The sequence below is a fragment of the Protopterus annectens genome, chromosome 5.part1, assembly GCF_019279795.1.
Source record: "Protopterus annectens isolate FY-2018-M chromosome 5.part1, PAN1.0, whole genome shotgun sequence".
Classification (NCBI taxonomy): Eukaryota; Metazoa; Chordata; order Ceratodontiformes; family Protopteridae; genus Protopterus; species Protopterus annectens.
Window position 1 is genome coordinate 683106098 of NC_056736.1, and position 18055 is coordinate 683124152.

At 39.8% G+C, this 18055-nt stretch overlaps 1 protein-coding gene across 4 annotated transcripts in view; it reads left to right on the forward strand.

The window, feature by feature from the left end:
- Positions 1 to 9352, forward strand: part of SERTM1 (serine rich and transmembrane domain containing 1) — a 215964-nt gene extending 206612 nt beyond the window's left edge. For all 4 annotated transcript variants that reach the window (XM_044073303.1, XM_044073304.1, XM_044073305.1 and 1 more), the window contains one exon: positions 7533 to 9352. In XM_044073303.1, coding sequence (XP_043929238.1) covers positions 7684 to 8010 — 327 coding nt within the window. In that variant the 5' untranslated portion in view covers positions 7533 to 7683 and the 3' untranslated portion in view covers positions 8011 to 9352. The remainder of the gene's footprint in view (positions 1 to 7532) is intronic.
- The last annotated feature ends 8703 nt before the right edge of the window (positions 9353 to 18055 follow it).

Below are 18055 nucleotides of genomic sequence, written 5' to 3' on the forward strand. Positions count from 1 at the left end.
CAGTGCCATCTACCCCCATCCTTAGGTGAGGAATTGATAGTTTTGGTCATCTAACCATCAGCATGCAAGTGGAGGTATGCACAGCACTGAAATAGCCAGCACTGGGGAGCATGGCCTTGGTGATTTCAGTTTTGTGAGGGTATCTCTCATAGCTTGTGAAAGGAATCACACATGACCAAGGGAAGAGCATAGGGGGTGGGTTCTCATATCAGCCAACAGTGGTGACATTAGGGCTTTAACCAAGAATCTGATGCAGTCATTTTCATTAATTCCTCACCTGATGTCTCACATCTGACTGAGCCACTTCTTCCAGATCATCAGAAACAACTCTCAAGCTCCTCCCTTTACCCAAAATGCCCCACCAACCTAACATACCTCTCACTCTTGAGCTACCGAGTGTATTTAAAAAAAAAAACTGTGAGTTTTTCATTTCTTTCCAATAGGCTAACCCTTGAGTTTCTTCTTCATCCTCCTCCCTATTTTTCAAAGTTCTTGTGAGTTTTTTCTATTAGTCAGGTCTTTCTTCTTTCTTTCATGTATTCCAAAACTTTGGTATTTCCTTTCAGTACCATTGTTGGTACTCTGAGTTTCTTCCTCATGTCTCTTTCTGTCCGCCGTTAGGGTACCTTTGACTACCATTGTTGGTAGTGTCTCTAGTTTAAAAAAATAAATAATAATAATTCTTTCTAGTAAATATTTTCCTTTTCTAGGTCTTTCCTTTTAGAATGGCAGACAAACCAACTGGTATCAAGAAATGCATCTCTTGTAGCACACAATGACTAATTCAGATGCCCATAGGGAATGTTTCTATTGCTTGGATGCTGCCCATTTAGATTCAGGAAGTTCTGCTTGTGCCACCTTCAGTGCCAGGGGGCACCCAATGATAGATGGAACAAACTAATTTTGAAGGCCTTCTTCCTTCTACTTCATCTCGGGCTTAAACTCCCTCCAAGAAATCATATCAAGTGAAGCCTGATTCAGCTCCCAAAGGCAAAGATACCACGACAAGGTCTCCAGATCCTTCAACATCTCTGGCTACATCCTTAGAGCAGAAATGCTGAAGAAATCAGATTCAACAAGTATGAGTCCTACTGCTTCAAAAACCAAATCACCTTGGATCCAGTCATCTCATCATTCACTGGATCTGATACCTTCTCGACTCCCTTCCCCATTTTTGCAGGAGACTCCATGTAAACACTCCAGACCACCATGTAATAGCTCCTCGCTCAGGTGTTCCAGCGGTTTGTCAGAGGTTGAAGTGGCTAGGATGATGAGGACATTCTTCAGAGCTCAGATTGAGATGGGTGTAATTCCAGCTTCATCTTCCATCAGATCTGTAAGCCTGCCCATGACAAGTCATCTTTTAGTTTCTCCTTCTCCAATCCAGCCTGCGATTTCTGAGCCCTCAGATTGGAGATCCCTGGGGGTGTCCTCAATGGATATGAAGTCTGCTTGATGTTTGACTGCAGTTGCTTCCCTGAGCCATCAAGCTCAGGGGCAAAGCATTGGAGCTGGATCCTGGGGATTGGGTTTGACCTGAAGTTGTCAAAGCTGTCCCTGCCCCTCAGAACTTTGACGATGGACAGCTTCTGTCGAACTCCATTTTCGGGTGGAGGGCCTTAAGTGATTCAGGGGTCAGTGGTACAAGTAATGTCAGCTTTAATATTGCCAGCTTTGGTCTTCCTAGGCACTCTGCCTTTGAGACTGTGGAGTGGACTTTATATTTACCTAGAGAAAGGACATCCCTACCCCCTCAGATCATACATCTCTAGCACCTTTGGGTCATTACTCTGAGCGCCATTCTTCTATTCCAGTGGGATAGCCAGTAGGTTCAAGTCTCCAATCAGTCCCTCTGGACCCCCCCCTGTCACTTCCAATACCTCAGCAGACAATCCCACTGATGAGGTCCCTCGAAAAAAAAATGTGTAAAAGGAGACACTTGTAGTCCCCTCAGGAATCTCTCATTGAAGACATCAATTTCAATGAAGGGGAAGGGTTCCCCCAGATCTCCACCTAAAGACATCTCGTTTGGAGACATTCTTAAACTCTTAAAGCAAAAAGGTGGTTGGTGTTCCGACACCCCATCCCAAGACGAGATGGTGTTCCTGGTGGTTTCTGGGTCTGAACCGGCTATGTCTTAGGAGACCCTCCCCATCTGATGAATTTATAGACCTCGTCTTATGCTGGTAAAAGGAAGGATTCAGGTAATGTAGAGCCCATTCCTAAGCACCCAGATAAATTTTTAGCCCCCCAAAGGACAGACCACACTGAAGCAAGGGGGTCCCAGTTGATGCCATGGTTGTGTCAGCAGCCACTAAGAAAAGGCTTGCAGAGCATAGCTCTTCTGTCCATCCCCCTAACAGGGAATCTAGGGCTTTGGACACATTTGGTAAGAGAATTTATGCTTCAGCAATATTTGCTCTGCAATTGTTGAATTACTTGGCACATTTTGAGAGATTGCAAAAAGATTTGACTAAAGAGCTTTCCAAATCTCTTTCTGGGTCCATGTCTGAGGAGGATCAAAATAGAGTCTCTTTGCAACTGGCCATTCTTCAGTCTATAGCAAATACATTCATGAAGGTAATATCCCAGGCTGCAGAAGGTATATGACAGGCAGCCAGTTTTGGCATAACCATTAGGAGACATGCCTGGATGTGCCTTTGCAGCTTTCAAGTCTTCATGTATCAATGCTCCATTTGATAGATTTTCTCTATTTGGCCTAAAAGTAAAAAAATGCTCTCCAGAGGTGAACAAGAAGGAAAGAAATTGTCTGCTGTAGGGATCCATTTTTCTACTCCTCAAAGACCCTTTTCCCAGAATCAGAGAGGAGGTAGAAAGATGTGGTCCTGTAAATTCCAGGGACCTTTCCAAGACTCATATGGAGATAGTTCTGCCAGAGGCAGAAGGGGGCACTCTAACAGAAGACACCACCACCATGGCAGAGGTGGCCCACAGAATCAAGGTTTCCAGGATTCCTTCTCAGACAAACTGTACCAGCACTTCTGAAAGGATGCCCGACTGTTCTCCTCTGGAGACAGATGGGGGATGTTTGTCTGTACACCAAAAAGCTTGGGCAGCCATCACAAAGGATTCCTTGGTTAAGAGAGTTATATCTAGAAGTTATATCATAGCATTTTCCAGGCATCCCCCTGCAAGAATGAAAATAATCCCCCAATGTTTTACTCAATCAGAGGGAGACAGCAGCATTAGAAATAGGGAAGCTGCTCAGAAAAAGAGTCAGCCATAAGGTACCTCCAGACCAGATAGGTTCTGGAACCTATTTAAGATTCTTCTTAGTGCCAAAAAAAACAGGGGACTTGAGACCCATCCTGGGTCTCAGCAACTTAACCAATACATGCAATATTCAATGTTCGCAATGGTCACAATTCAGTCCATTTTGCCCCTACTGCAAAAGGATGATTGGATGTGCTAGATACATCTTCAAGATGTGTACTATCACAAAATTATATCTACACTTCTGGGAGATAGTCATTACCAGTTCAGAGCACTGCCCTTTGGCCTAACCATAGCCCCCAGGGTGTTTACCAAATGTATGGCGGTGGTAGCAGCTCACCTGAGACTGCTGGGATTCAGAATCTTTCTGTACCTGGACAACTGGGTCCTAACTGCCCCTTCTAGGCATCTACTTCTACAGACAAGGAACTAAGTGCTCCAGTTGTGTTTTCACCTGTGCATCACAGTGAATAACAACAAATCACAACTAACACCTACGTAGAGTCTTGAGTTCATAGGTGCTCATCTAGACATGGTCACTGAAACAGCCTCTCTTCCTCTAACATGGATTCAGACACTCAGATCCCAGGTCAAGAAAGTGATTTCACATTCTTCTCTCCCATCATGACTAATCTTACAGGCCTTGGGATCCATAGCAGCAGCAATCACCTCGTTCCTTTAGCCAGGTTACACATGTGGACTCGGCTGTGGTCTCTGCTGGTTCAGTGGTCTATTCTTCAGCAACCTTTATTCACCCCAGCCAAGATCACACAATCTTGCAAAAGGTATCTTTTCTGGTGGATCCATTCAGCTGAAGTTTTTCAAGGCTGCTCTTTTGTTCTTTTGTTCTTTCCCTGCCCGTGGCCACAGTGACTACAGATGTCTCCCAGTTGGGGTGGGGGATCACACCTTGGGAAGGACAGTCCAAGGTACATGGTCCAAGAGGCTAAGATGCATATCAATGTCCTGGAAATGAGAGCAGTCCTTCTAGCATTGCAGGCCTTTCAAGATGCTCTCCTCTCCCGGATGATTGCTATTCAAATGGACAATATCTCTGTATTCTGGTACATCAACAAACATGGAGGAACCAGATCTTACCTGCTATGTCAAGAAACAGTGACAGTGTGGCAATGGGCAATCTCTTCTGGCCATTTTCTCATTGCAATGCACATACCAGGGAATGCCAACATGACTGCAGACAAAATAAGCAGGCTATTTCTGATACCCCACATGTGGTGTCTCAATAACAAAGTGGTAGAGAGAATTTTCTGTCGATGGGGCTAGCCATGCTGCAACCTTTCTCCTTCTCCCCTCAACAAAAAATGCAGCAGTTTCTTCACACTGATCCACCCAAAGGGGGGTTTACCAAGAGATGCTCTAGTCCACAATTAGACCTCCGGTCTCTTCTATGGTTATCCCCATTACCTTAAATCCCCAGATTTCTACAGAAAGCATACCAGTTGAAGAGCACAGTTATCCTCATTGCACCCTTTTGGCCTCATCAGATTTGGTTTCCCTTCCTCTGGCCTCATCTTTTATATCTACCCTGGATACTGGATCCCACTACAGACCTCCTGTCTCACCCGACAGGAATGACTTCTCCAAATATAACAGGCCTCAAACTAACTGCATGGTTTCCCCAATTCCACTGACTGCTAGACAGATCAGGCTTTCCTCAGTGTCTGTCATATTTTATCATCTTCCCAAAATGCTTCTTCTAGAAATATTTATAAAAGTAAATGGAAGACATTTGCTTTCTGGGCCCTTGAGAGAGATTTGGACCCTTATTATGCCCCTATACTAGCTGTACTTGAATTTTTAGCTTCAATTTTTGATGAAGGGGCTAGTTTTGCTACTGTTAAGGTTCACTTGGTTGCCATATGAAACTTTCATGTAGGTGAAAATAATTCTTCTTTAGCTTTTTCTAGATTATGCCAACTCTCTCAAAAAAAAAACTTTTTTTTTTGTTTAGGCTTCCAATGAAGGATCCTACACCCCCTTGTTATTTAACAATCCTGCTTCAAGGTCTGTCCCAAGAACCCTTTGAACCTTCAGCCAAGTCAGAGCTAAAGTTTTTGTCTTGGAAAACCATATTTCTAGTTTATATTACATTAGCTAGATAAGTATCAGAACTCCAGGCTGTCTTCTCCAAGACTCCTTACATGATTTTCCACAAAGATAGAGTTTCCTTATGGGCCAAACTGTCTTTTCTGCCTAAGGTAAGTTCTGAGTCTAACATCAACCAGGTTTTTAACCCCCAAGTTTTCTTGCTAAATGTCTCAAGTAAAGGAGAGTGCATGCTCAATCTTTTGGATGTGCATATACAACTTTGGTTTTATCTCCATAGGACCCAAGACCCAATATTTCCATAAGACTGACCAGTCGTTTGTATCCTTTACACCTAAAAGACTCTGCATGCTAGTCTCTAAAGTTACTCTGGCCATATGGTTAACTGATTGCATATATTTTGTCTCTAGTAAGAGAGGGCTATCCCTGCCTAAGCCCCCTAGAGTTCAGTCCACAAGATCTATGGTTGTATCCTCAGCTTTTTGGTCAATAACTTCCATAGATAACATCTGTGCAGCTGCAACTTGGTCGAGTGCTCATGTATTTATTGGTCATTACAAATTGGATTTGTTTTTTAGGAACAGAGCTGCTTTTAGCTGCACAATACTCTGAAATATCCTTCCATAAAGACCACCCAAGGTTCATCTAGTTCTGTTATTTGAATCTATACCCTTTTTAGTTTTTCTTAAGGTGCAATAAAGTCTCACTTAACCAGCACCCATGAGGATTGGTAGATGCCAGTTAACTTTATGTTCCGGTTGGTTAATATATGCTTTGTGATTTTTCATTGGCTCGTATACTGGCATACAAGCCAATCAAAAATCGCAAACCAGGACCTCTTCTGTTCAATGTGGAACAGCCCGCCGTTCAGCATTGAACAGAAGAGGCTCCACTTTGCCATTTTTGATTGGCTAATATGCCAATGTACGAGCCAATCAAAAATCGCAAAGCGAAGCCTTATTTGTTTAGTGTGGAACAGCTGGCTGTTCCGCATTGAACAGAAGAGGCTCCCTTTTGAGATTTTTGATTGGCTGATATGCCGGCATACAAGCCAATCAAAAATCGCAAAGCGGAGCCACTTCTACTCAATGCAGAACTGTTCTGCTTTGAGTAGAAGTGGCTCCACTTTGCAGTTTTTGATTGGCTCGCATGCCGGCATATGAACCAATCAAATACTGGTTGTTTGAGAGTACTGGTTGCTTGAGTCCTGGATAACTGGGATTTTACTGTATTATGCATTGTCTACTAATGGCAGCAAACTTGATTTGAAGTATGTCAACTTGGCAGGGCATTATGGATAAAGGGAAGAGCTAGAGAGTTGGATCTGAAGATCTGGAAAAATTGGCAGCGTCAGATCTGAGACCCATCAGTTGAGGAAGAATGAAAATGGACAACACAGATGTAACCTTATGGTGAGTACATAACTTATTTTACCCATCATTGCTGGGGCACTAGAAAGGCTCAAAGTCCCTCCATACCTGCATGGATAATGCCCTCTTCAGTTGGCTTTTATCCCTGCACTGGAGTACGTTATACACACACACACACACACACACACACACACACACACACACACACACACACACACTGGAGGACACTTGATAATTGGCAATCATGGAGATAAGGTATAAGAAAAAAACAGACTGCATCAGTATCTGTGATTGAATTATACTTGTTGGCATTTGTCTACATACATATACATATATATATATATATATATATATATATATATATATATATATATATATATATATAAGGAGGATAAAGATTTTGGCACTTGAATTTTATGTGTTATGCCTGGTTGATGGCATATAGCTCAAGTGTCATAAACGTTCCTACAGCCTGAGATGACATATCAAAATCAGAAAATATTCAGGTCTGCAGTACAATGTATTTGACCAGATAAAGTCAGTGGAAGCTTTAATGTCTACAATCTCATTTCTGTGTTTTCCCTTAGTAACACTAAATAAAATTAATATAAACATTTAAAAACATCCACAAATATGTTCCATACCAGTTGTCACTATTCCAGATGATTCTCTGGTCCAGTCTGGGTCCATTTTTTTTGTCTGCCACCTTTTCAGGAACAATCATCTCAGCACATCCGTCTGTCATTTCTTGGTTATAGATCACTTTTACATGTTAAGTAGTTGTTTTGGCATCAGTATAGTTTTGAAAACATGCATTTTTCTTTCTCTGATTAATACTTTGTTTTCTGTGTTGTGTTACAGCTCACTTATTGACTGATACCAACCTGGGGCATTAAAGAACTGTGAGAACATTCCTGTCATTAACAACCAAAATCTACCATGGAAAAAGTGAGCACCTTCACCGTGGAGTAATTCTCAAGTTCCTTTTCACATTGTTACAAAACAAACAGAAATGACAGGCATGAATGCTTCAGCTGAGGTTTACAGCAGCAGCAGTCTAGAGAACAAAACCTTCTTGGGCCTGTTTCCAACATCAATATCAACTGCTCTAAATACATCACCCAGCCAGCTGTCTAATGTGTATGTGTATGTGTCCATATTTCTTAGCCTATTGGCTTGCCTTCTGCTGTTACTAATTATTGCCCTTCAGAGGCTGAAAAACATAATTTCTTCTAGTGCACCCTACCCAGAGAGCACAAGTGATGCAGGGACCTCATTCACCAACTTAGAAGTTTGTAGTCTCTCTTCTCAACGGTCCACATTCTCAACACTGTCATGACAACCATGAAGGCAACCAATGAGTAACATTTGTAAAATAATAATGCCACAGGTCATTATGGCTGAACTCTAGGCAATATTGCCCAAGTCTGGGCTATTCTGAATGCAGTCCTTCTGACTAAGAAGCAGTATTTCTGGGAAGAAGGTTAGACGTTGGAGTGCTCTCAAACATAACAATGCAGACCAATGCCCCTTGTTCCATGAAATATTCAAAATGTTTTTTTACTCACACAAACATGGTGTGGTTCCAAATGTTTATTTTAGTAAACAAAACTATGCTTATGGTAAACAAAATAATATTAAATAATCTTTTTTGGATTAGTAACAGTAGGCACACCCAATCTTCCATATTCTCTGTCTATTGCAACCTAGAGGTACAGTTTTTATCTCTATCTTTAGCAACACAGAATTGCTCATATCCACACATGCATGTCTCATGCACTCCAGATATCCTCTGCTACACTTGCCTCTCCTATTTCAGTAGGAGTCTCTTATATATTGTTACCACTCTTTCTGAAAAGAAATACTTCCTATCACTACTTCTTTCCCTGACCACTCCCAGTGTCATGTCATAACTCTTTGTCCTTTAGCAACTGATTCTGTGGAAGATACTACCTTCCTTTAACATACATCTTTGAGATGTTAGAAACTTCCCTATATATCGTCTTTGTCTGTACTGTACACCAAGGTATGCACACTTAAGCTTTTTCAGCTTTTTTTCCACTGAGTTCTAGCTTAGACTCTGCAACCCTGTTGTTTCCTTTCTTTGAAATGACTCTGCTCTTTCTTTGTTGTACAGATTTACAACCTCAAGACTTCTAAAGAGGTCTGAACAATAACTTAGCAGAGGCAGTAGTTTCATTTCGTATGCAACTGAACATTAAGGTGACTCTTACTGAGTACCCGGAACACCATTTGATAATCTGCGGATACTGTAATATGATTAGTTCCAGCTTTGATTCTTTATCAGTGGCTTTTGAAACTCCCTCTCCGATTATCTAATCTGCATGGCTTCCTCTGACCCACATATGACTTTTTCATTTTAAATGTTAATTCTAAAAAGCTACATGCTGGATGATTCCTCTGGTTGATTAAAACCTGATTATATTTCTTGCCCCTCCAGGAGTGCTAACCCCATTACAGATGTAACTATAGTCCTTAACTACACTCTTAATTTCCTTACAGCTCATTTGCAGTGACACTGTGATAAAAAGGTTAAACAGAACTGAACGTGTGACCAATTTATGTGGTTATCTACTGGTCATTGTGTGTTTTGGATAAATTCCGTTCAGGCCTAGATGCTGACGAACATTTATGTAATAATAAAGCAAATGTAATTAATAGCTGATGTCTGTGATTTTTTCAGAAAGCACATTAGGAAATGCTGTCCTCCCTTATTTATGTTTCATTGCTTTTTTACTACTATCTGAAAACTTTGTAGGCATCTCTTTTATAGATTTGTAGTTGTAGCTGTTTGTCAAAGTGTGAATGCAAGAGCTGAATTTGGCATGCTCCGTTTACCTGAAGGGATAAGTCTGCAGTCATGAACATTATTTATTACAAGTATCCTATAAATAAGTTTTAAATGTATGAAAAAAAACTGTCATTTGGAAATCAATGTGATGGTAATTTATTCATCTGTGAGCTGACGGTTTTCACCCCTGACTTTGATTACTTAATTATGCACACTCTATCTGGAGTTTCTGCATGATGCATTGAATACATATGAAAATGATCACAGGAAGCCCTCAAAAATAATTAGTTTATAGGTATTTCAAAGGGATATGAAACTGTTGCATTGGGAAGTGTGCTAGCTTCCTACATCTTTTTTGAATGCACAAATAACTAATTAGCAGTCAAAAACTATTGTTTCATGTGGTACCTTTTATTATACACATTCATGTATCTGTTCAAAATTACTGATTTGTTGATATAAGTTTAGTTTATTGCAATATGTATGTATAAATAATCATATGAAAGTCATTTAACCTAAACATATGTCTTTGCTAAATGGATTAGGTTGTGGCTGAAAAGGGACCTTTAGCCAGTTGGCCCACCCTATTAAGAAAGTCTAATAAATAACTTACAACAGTTAGTAGCATTCTGTCCTAGCTAGTGGGATATATTTTTAACGAGTTACCTAAATATAGAAGAGATCTAAACTAATAACATTATTATGGCAGACCTTGTTTCCTTCCACTTTAGATACAAGGCAGGTATTGCAGGCAGAAACTGTCTTTCCTGTACTCCATTGCTAACGCATGGCACGTTTTCCAGCCAAATGTGGCAGTGCATCTCTGTGTCAGTTCAGGATATGGAACCGCATACTAACAAGTACTGAGATGAAACCTCAATTCCCATATGTGACCCCAAACCAAGATTCATTGCTAAGTGTGCAATGGGAACAGAAGAACACACAGTTCACCGTAAAAGTAATATCTTAAAGATTTGGAGCATGAATATGAATAGTGCAATTGTTTAAAAACTGAATCAAATACGTTACCACGGTTTTTACATGAAACAAAGATCGTCACCATCTCTGTCTCTCACGTTCTTTTTTTTTTTTTTTTTTTTTGAGGTATGATATAAACCCACCTCACCAGAACTTAGTTTATTAGAATACGTCTGATGCTATCTATTTAGGAAATCAGAGCTGTATGCCAATACGTTAAGGTGCAATATCTTTAATAGGAAATTGTAAGCAAATGTGTGCAGGATGCAGGCACGATGGAAGGGATAGCTGCAGAATCAAGCATCAATAATCCAGGCAGTTTTAAATGTGACTAAGCTATTAGTTAAAAGTATTTAAAGGCAACATGGAAAATTCACTGCTGTCAGGGAAGTAGAAAGGGAGATAAAAGAAATGCATTGACTTAAAGACATTAGTTTCAGATATGATTAAAACATTACATCAGACAGAGGGCAAAAAATGTAAAGATAATGTCAAATCTATTTACTTGAGATATGGTTAGTCAGTACACTCACTGAGAATAACAGCCCCTTTTTAGGCACAAATGTAGAAAAATGAGCAAGTTAACTAACTGCCTTACTCAGGCTAATATAATATGCAGTTGAGAAGTGATGGGACTAAGATCTGGATTTTAAACTTCATAGTCCCACAGTTGAACCATCATCATATATTGTGTTGTATAGGTAAACAGCTGAAGAAGGAAAATGTTGTGAATGACATAAGTAAAACAAAAGACAAAAGAGCAGAACATGTAAAATGGCAACTGCAGAGAATGGCAAATGAAATCAATGGCCTGTCATATATTTTTTGCCTGTAGTGTGGTATTACAGCTAGTACCTACTACTTCCTGCATAACTTGTATTTCTTTTTTCAGCTAAAACAAATAAAATCAAAACCCGAAACTTGGATACATATGCTTTTTTTAAGAATTGTGATGGAGAAATGCACAAAAAGAACACTACCACTGTGGCTGTATTTATTATTACATCAGATTATGTTATTAGAATATGTTTCTGCTACAATTTCAGTTACCAAATGAGTACTTTCCTAGCAAACTGATTGCTTAAATAACAGTGTATAACTGAAATTTGACTGATGACATGTATATATTGTATTTGCTTTCTAATAAAATTCTTTGATTTTAGATTTGCCAGAAAATATAAACTGCATGGCTTATTCAGAAAGCAACACATGCAATAAACAGATACACAATAGAAACAGTAAATGCTGAACAGAAGTCAACAAGAATCTCAAAGAACAGAAATTATAATAAACTGGTTTAGCAATAGAGACAATACAGTTTAGTTGATCTGCTTAATTAAATCAACAACAAAAGCTTGACTTAAGACAGCTGTTGTTAATTTACTTGTGTCAAACTAAAAGGGGCTGCATAAGTCTGACAATAATAGCTGATCCAGTTGAGGTGTTGCATCTGTGGTGAATAATAATGGTATATTGAAGACCGACAGCGGAATTGAGACTCAGAAGATCAAAAAAGAGAGGCCAATTGTGTGTGGTTTGTGGAATGGGGATGTGTTTTGTTTTAATTGTTATTGTGGTGTGTGCAGTATATGGGGGTTTTTTTTGTGTACCGTCCGGTTATTATTTATTTATGTATCGTGTATTTGATTTATGTGTTTATGGACTGTCGAATATGTGGTGTCGGTGATGTGGTTGTCGGTGTTGTGTGGTTTCGATTATGTCAGGTAGAACCATATTAAGATGTGTGGAATCATGGGAAAATACTAGTGACAGCTCACCAGAGTGGAGAAGGGTATATAAAATGCAAGACAGAATGTACTATAGTGTGGACTGCTCCATAAGTGAGATGAGAAGGCATACCTTATTATGGGTTCCATATCCGACAAAGCCTTTTCCGTGGCAACAGGACTGGTTAGATTACTTCAGAAGTTTGGGGCATTGGGGAAGAGTGAAAAGTATAGAAGGAGGTGAAGTTGTTTATTTTGTGTACATGTGGTGCTCAGACATCAAAGCAGAACTTGAAATGGTGTCTATTCAAGAGGAACTTTGCAAGCCAGTGACATTTGTACAGTTGTGCCATTTTCCTGGTTGGAAATAAACTTGAACATTTTCTTCTATAGGTTCTCCAGTTTTTTCTACTAGTAGAAAAAAGAATGTCAGTACGAGAGTGTGGTATTCGAGTTGGGAGGAAGTGTATTACATATAATAGCATTTAAGGACTGTAAATATAGTAATCTAGTAAAAGGTTTGCTGGCATCTATCTGATTGTTTATTCTGGCTTAGAGATGGTTTATATTATTATTAAGGGACAGAAATGAGTCAAAGAAAGTACAAGCTTCAGCTGGCCCTACCAATTAAAAGGGAGAGTTTCTGTATGAAACACTGGTAACCAGAGTTGAAGAAGCAATCCCTGAGGCAGTAAAATTGAATGTGGCAGGGTTGTATACAGATCTCTTTCTCTCAGAGGGAGGGGAGGACATTACTGTTGCACTAGAATCCCTCTGTGGCATCCCTCCTCTGAGCCAGTAATCAAGGAGCCTCAATCCTCACCACTGACACTGGTGGGGAATGATCACTTAGAACAAAAATAGATACAGACAGTATTTTCAGATGCATCTGTCTGCACTAAGCACAATTTCCCTTAAGAGCACACAGGGAACACACTCCGGTCCTGTGGATGGACTTCCTGTCCAGGCCTTAAATAAGACTCCACCTTTCTCTCTGCATAAATCCTTACTCTGTGTTGCTGTTCCAAGTAGCTGACACACACACTCTTTGAGATTTGATTTTCACACACACACACACACACACACACACACACACACACACACACACACACACACACACACACACACACACACACACACACCTGGAAAGGCTGGCACAGATTTACCTGCTATGCCACTTCCGTCCAGACTATAGGGTAGATTCATTGCCACCAGCCAGCTACTTTAAGCCTCTTACTAGTGTACTCAATAACTCTTAGTAAAATTAATACTTATACAAATGGTGTTGTTAACCAATCGGCAAGACTTTCGGGAGCATGAGGCTACAGTGCCACCAAATAAATGCAAGTACTCTCAAAGATTAAAATATTTTCTAAAAGACCAGCCACAATGAAAGGTTTAGATATATTTAATAATAATAATAATAATAATAATAATAATAAAACACATGAGAATATTGAGTATCTATTTACAATAAACACCAGAGGTTTAATTAAAAGGAAATATAAAAAATAACACAGATGGAAGGACTCAGACAGATACAGAAAACAATACTTTTAGCTAATTTCACAAAATTTTCCTAACTGACAGAAGAATTACTGCTCCCTAGTTAAGATACTTACTAAAGCAAAGCAAGATGAAGTGGGTGAGTGATCCTGTCAGTTACAAAACAGAGTACTGAGTGTGATCTGTCACATCTCTCACTACTATCTAAATACAATTTCACTGCTGGCTACAGAATGACATCACATCTGTACAAATCAGTTTGATACTCAAATTACATAAAATTATTTACAAAATTCCAGCTGGTTATGCTGGCATATGTTCAACATGCACTGCCCTGTTCTGTCTGGCATAGCTGGCACTAGCTCACATCATGACACCCTTATCAAGGCCAAATGACATAGTGCAGAGTAAATTAACATTTGAGGTGATGTGTGCATAGGGACATCTGCAGCTAAATGTGTATACATATACAAGTCACACATTGAGTTTATTGGGATAATAGAAAAAGATTTTTTGGCTCCCAGCCAAGATGACAATCAGGCTACCCTTCCTTTACCTGCTCAATACAGCCCCTTCATTTCCCATTGAGGCAAAAGCCCATTTGTTACCCATAGGGGTGAGAACAAAACAGCAGAAAGCACATGTATCAACAGGAGTGTTTCACTTTAAAGATTGTAACTCCCGCTGAGCATGCCTGGCAGTCTGTCCCATGGTTTGGTCTGCCTGGGCATCAGCAAGGGTATGCTACTTACATCCACAAGTGGGTGTTGCACCAAGACTACAGTACCCCCACTAAAGCCAGTATCCCCATGGAATCATTAGGCTCCGCCAGAGACTCTACAATGGAAACAAGTTGCCAGGTATGAGTCCCACACCCTCCATCTAAAGAAAGGCAAGCTGGCACAGACATGTCACTTCTTTGTTCCCCCATGCAAGCTCCATCAGATGTCTTAACTGGTATTTGAGCCCAGGTCACCTGCATCATATTCAAACATTTATCATTCTATGCTAACAGAGGTGACAGGAACAAAAAAATGAGACATTAAGAATTCAACTCCCCCCAAAGCCAGGACAATGCTATTACCTCATCTCCATTGTGATATGCAATCAAAGAGGGACATGGCTGATTGTAGGCAGAGTGGGGGCCATTCAGAAAAAATCTGAGCAAAAATTACTTAGTGTCAATTATGAATCTATTTTATACTCTTTTTTTTAGCTAATTTGCATCTCTTGGCATATATTAAAATGGCATGGATGGAAAATTTTATGTGTTGTTATATGCAGCAAATACCCCAGCAGCTAAATAATAATTGCTGATGTAAATCAAACATCCATGTCTGTTCTACCTGGTGAACAGGTCCCAGGAGAGGACTTAATCACAAGTCATTAATTCCTAAATGTAGCATCATTAACCTTAGAGGAAAACAAAATCTCAATAATGAGGGAGATTAGTGCATGCCATTTATTTTTCCATTTACATGGACTTCATACATCCTAAAGCATAGACATTAAAATGTTTCTTACTGTGCAACCCCAGAGGATTATTTCACAATTCTGTGTGCTGATAACTGACTAAAGTTTAGGTTCACAGCACTGCTTTCTCTCCTGTTTGCTACAGCATGATAAGCTTCATCCTAAAACCAGCAGTGAAGCGTGAGTCCATCTGCCTTACTGCATTGTCACGGTTATTTGTTATGGGCTAGTTTCAAACAGTAGCATTCAAACTACACTCATACCTAATTGGAGTAGATTCTCAGTGAACACCATACTAATAATTATAGCTTAGATCCAAAGTCTTAAAAGTAGCATTTAAAAAAAAAATACATTCTATTTCCTAGACCATAGGTTAAAAAGATTTCTCACTTATCCACAATTTCTGCCTCTCACGACAAAAGAGCAGACTGCTCCACATGCTCATTACTGTAGGATCCATTCACAGTGTTACTACAGAAATCATTGGTCTTAAAAGTTTCATGGGAGAACAGGAGTGGAAAACATTTGTATAAATGACAACAGCTCATAGGGAACATGAGTACACAACAGGACTTCAAGACGAATATCAATGGAAGCGATACTCTGATGTGGTAAAACTTAGATGCAAAAAGTAGTTTGGGAACTAAAATAAAAAAAAAAATCACATTAATTTCTACATTTCACACTATTACTGTTAAAGACACTGAAAGAAACCTCAGCCTGTAGCACTACATTTTTTATTTCTGTATCTTTTTCTTACTTAATTTTTGTAGATCACTAACAGACACACACACTCACACACACGCACACACACACACACACACACACACACACACACACACACACACACACACACACACACACACACACACACACACACATGCTCGCACACACACACACACACACACACACACACACACACACACACACACACACACAATGTGCGCATGCACGCACACACACACACACACACACACACACACACACACACACACACACACACACACCTGGCTGATAAGCCCTTTTTCCCCTCAGTTTAACTCATACAACCCCATGGAAAGGTCTCCTTTTTCGGAGTTCATAGGTGAAGAGCACTATAGGCTGAAGAAGATAATGGTCAGTACTTGTACTACATGGGGAGAAACACTGAGCCCTTCTGATGCAAAGCACGCCAGTTGGTTTTACATCTGAATCCAGGCCAACAAGTGCGGAATCCCCTCTCTATGATACTGTATTCCAAGCCACCAACTGCTAAAGTTTCCTCATGCTATTTTGGTACCATATGAAATAATGGCAGGATTTTGTTAAGCAGATTTTTCTCCATGTGTCTAAGAATGCTTGATAATCTCTCCATGTTCCATTACATATCCAATAAGGAGGACTTTTTTAGATGGTTTAGTTGAAAATGAGATAACTATGTCAAGATTATTATGATGACCCTAATTTAGGTCCCCAGCAGATATGACACTGTTACAAGCTCCTTACAGTGCCCAGTGAGGTATATGCATGTTTAATGTCCAAATTTACGAGGATGCTTTGAGGTTGGTAGGTTGCAATGTCTGCCGTATGAGCTTTCAAGTTTGGCAGTGCTTCATGCTTATTCACCTATGGCCAGTTTACAGGATTAACAGTGAAAGGAAAGTAGAGCACCCAGGAAAAAAGCATGCACACTCCACAGAAAAAGTACCATGTCCAAAAGCTAAACTAGAAAACCAAGTTCTGTGAGGTAGCAATGCTAATCTCTGTGTTACTTCTACAATTCAGAGGAAGTGTATGAGTCACAGTTCCCAGTGTAGGAACATGTTACAGTTTGCACACTTCCATGTTTTATGGGGGTATGGCAATACATTAAACGTATTGTTATATGCAGGCATGGAATCACTAGAGTCTCTTCCCGGGATTCAGTCCTTTTGCACATCACATCAAGATGCACAGAGAGGTGTGGGCCTTTGAAGGATCAGAATGCATCATGTTCTATGAGTAACATAATGTTTTATGCTGGGATTAGGAAGTGGAGGCCCCTGTACATGTTGGGGTGCATGGTAAGGTTATTAGGTACACTGTGAGTTCAATACTGCAAGCAAGGACTCAGGCTGAAATTGGCCAGTTGTGATCATTGCTCTACCCCAGTTAATAAATTAATTAATTAATTAATTAATTAATTAATTAATTATTACAAGATCACACTGGAAGAAATGTATGGCCTGGTTTGGCAAGCATGATACTGCTCAAACTATTCCTTTTTTTTTATTCAAATGATTTTTATTTTGATGAAATAACACAATAATTTAATACATTCATAACATTCAATAACTATTTACAGTATTTACATTCAGCCTGACAAAAAGGATTCTGATAAAAACATTTGTAGTTAAATATCTGTCCCTGGAGGAGTGGTTTCAGCCCAGAAATTAGTAGTTTATTGGCCATTTTGGGCTAATTTCTATCTCTTTCATTTCCCTGTTATAAAACGAGCAGTTCCGGTTAGCTAGGGTATAACTATTCCCAGCTCCACAAAGTCTACTCTTCAATTTTTCCCTTGGAACTAGACAAACTTTCAACTTAAGCACTCAAACCATTCACTTCTCATCCCAGCACTTGCTCAAAACTCATAGCAAGCACTAATAAACCTTAGCACTAGACCCCCCTATACTGTAGAGAAGGACGAGGCTCTCTATTCGACCTTACCAGCCAATCAGTAAAACAGTTCACTGTACCTATCCAGGCATGTCCAAAGGGCAGTTTCAGGTGTACTCTCTGGTCCAATTGGTGAATCTGGGCATTTTGAGGCAATGTTACAATTGTCTCATGTACACAGACAACCCTCTCCTCCTTCCACCAAACACTAATACATGCAAGAGATGCAATTATACAGCCAAACTGGAGGC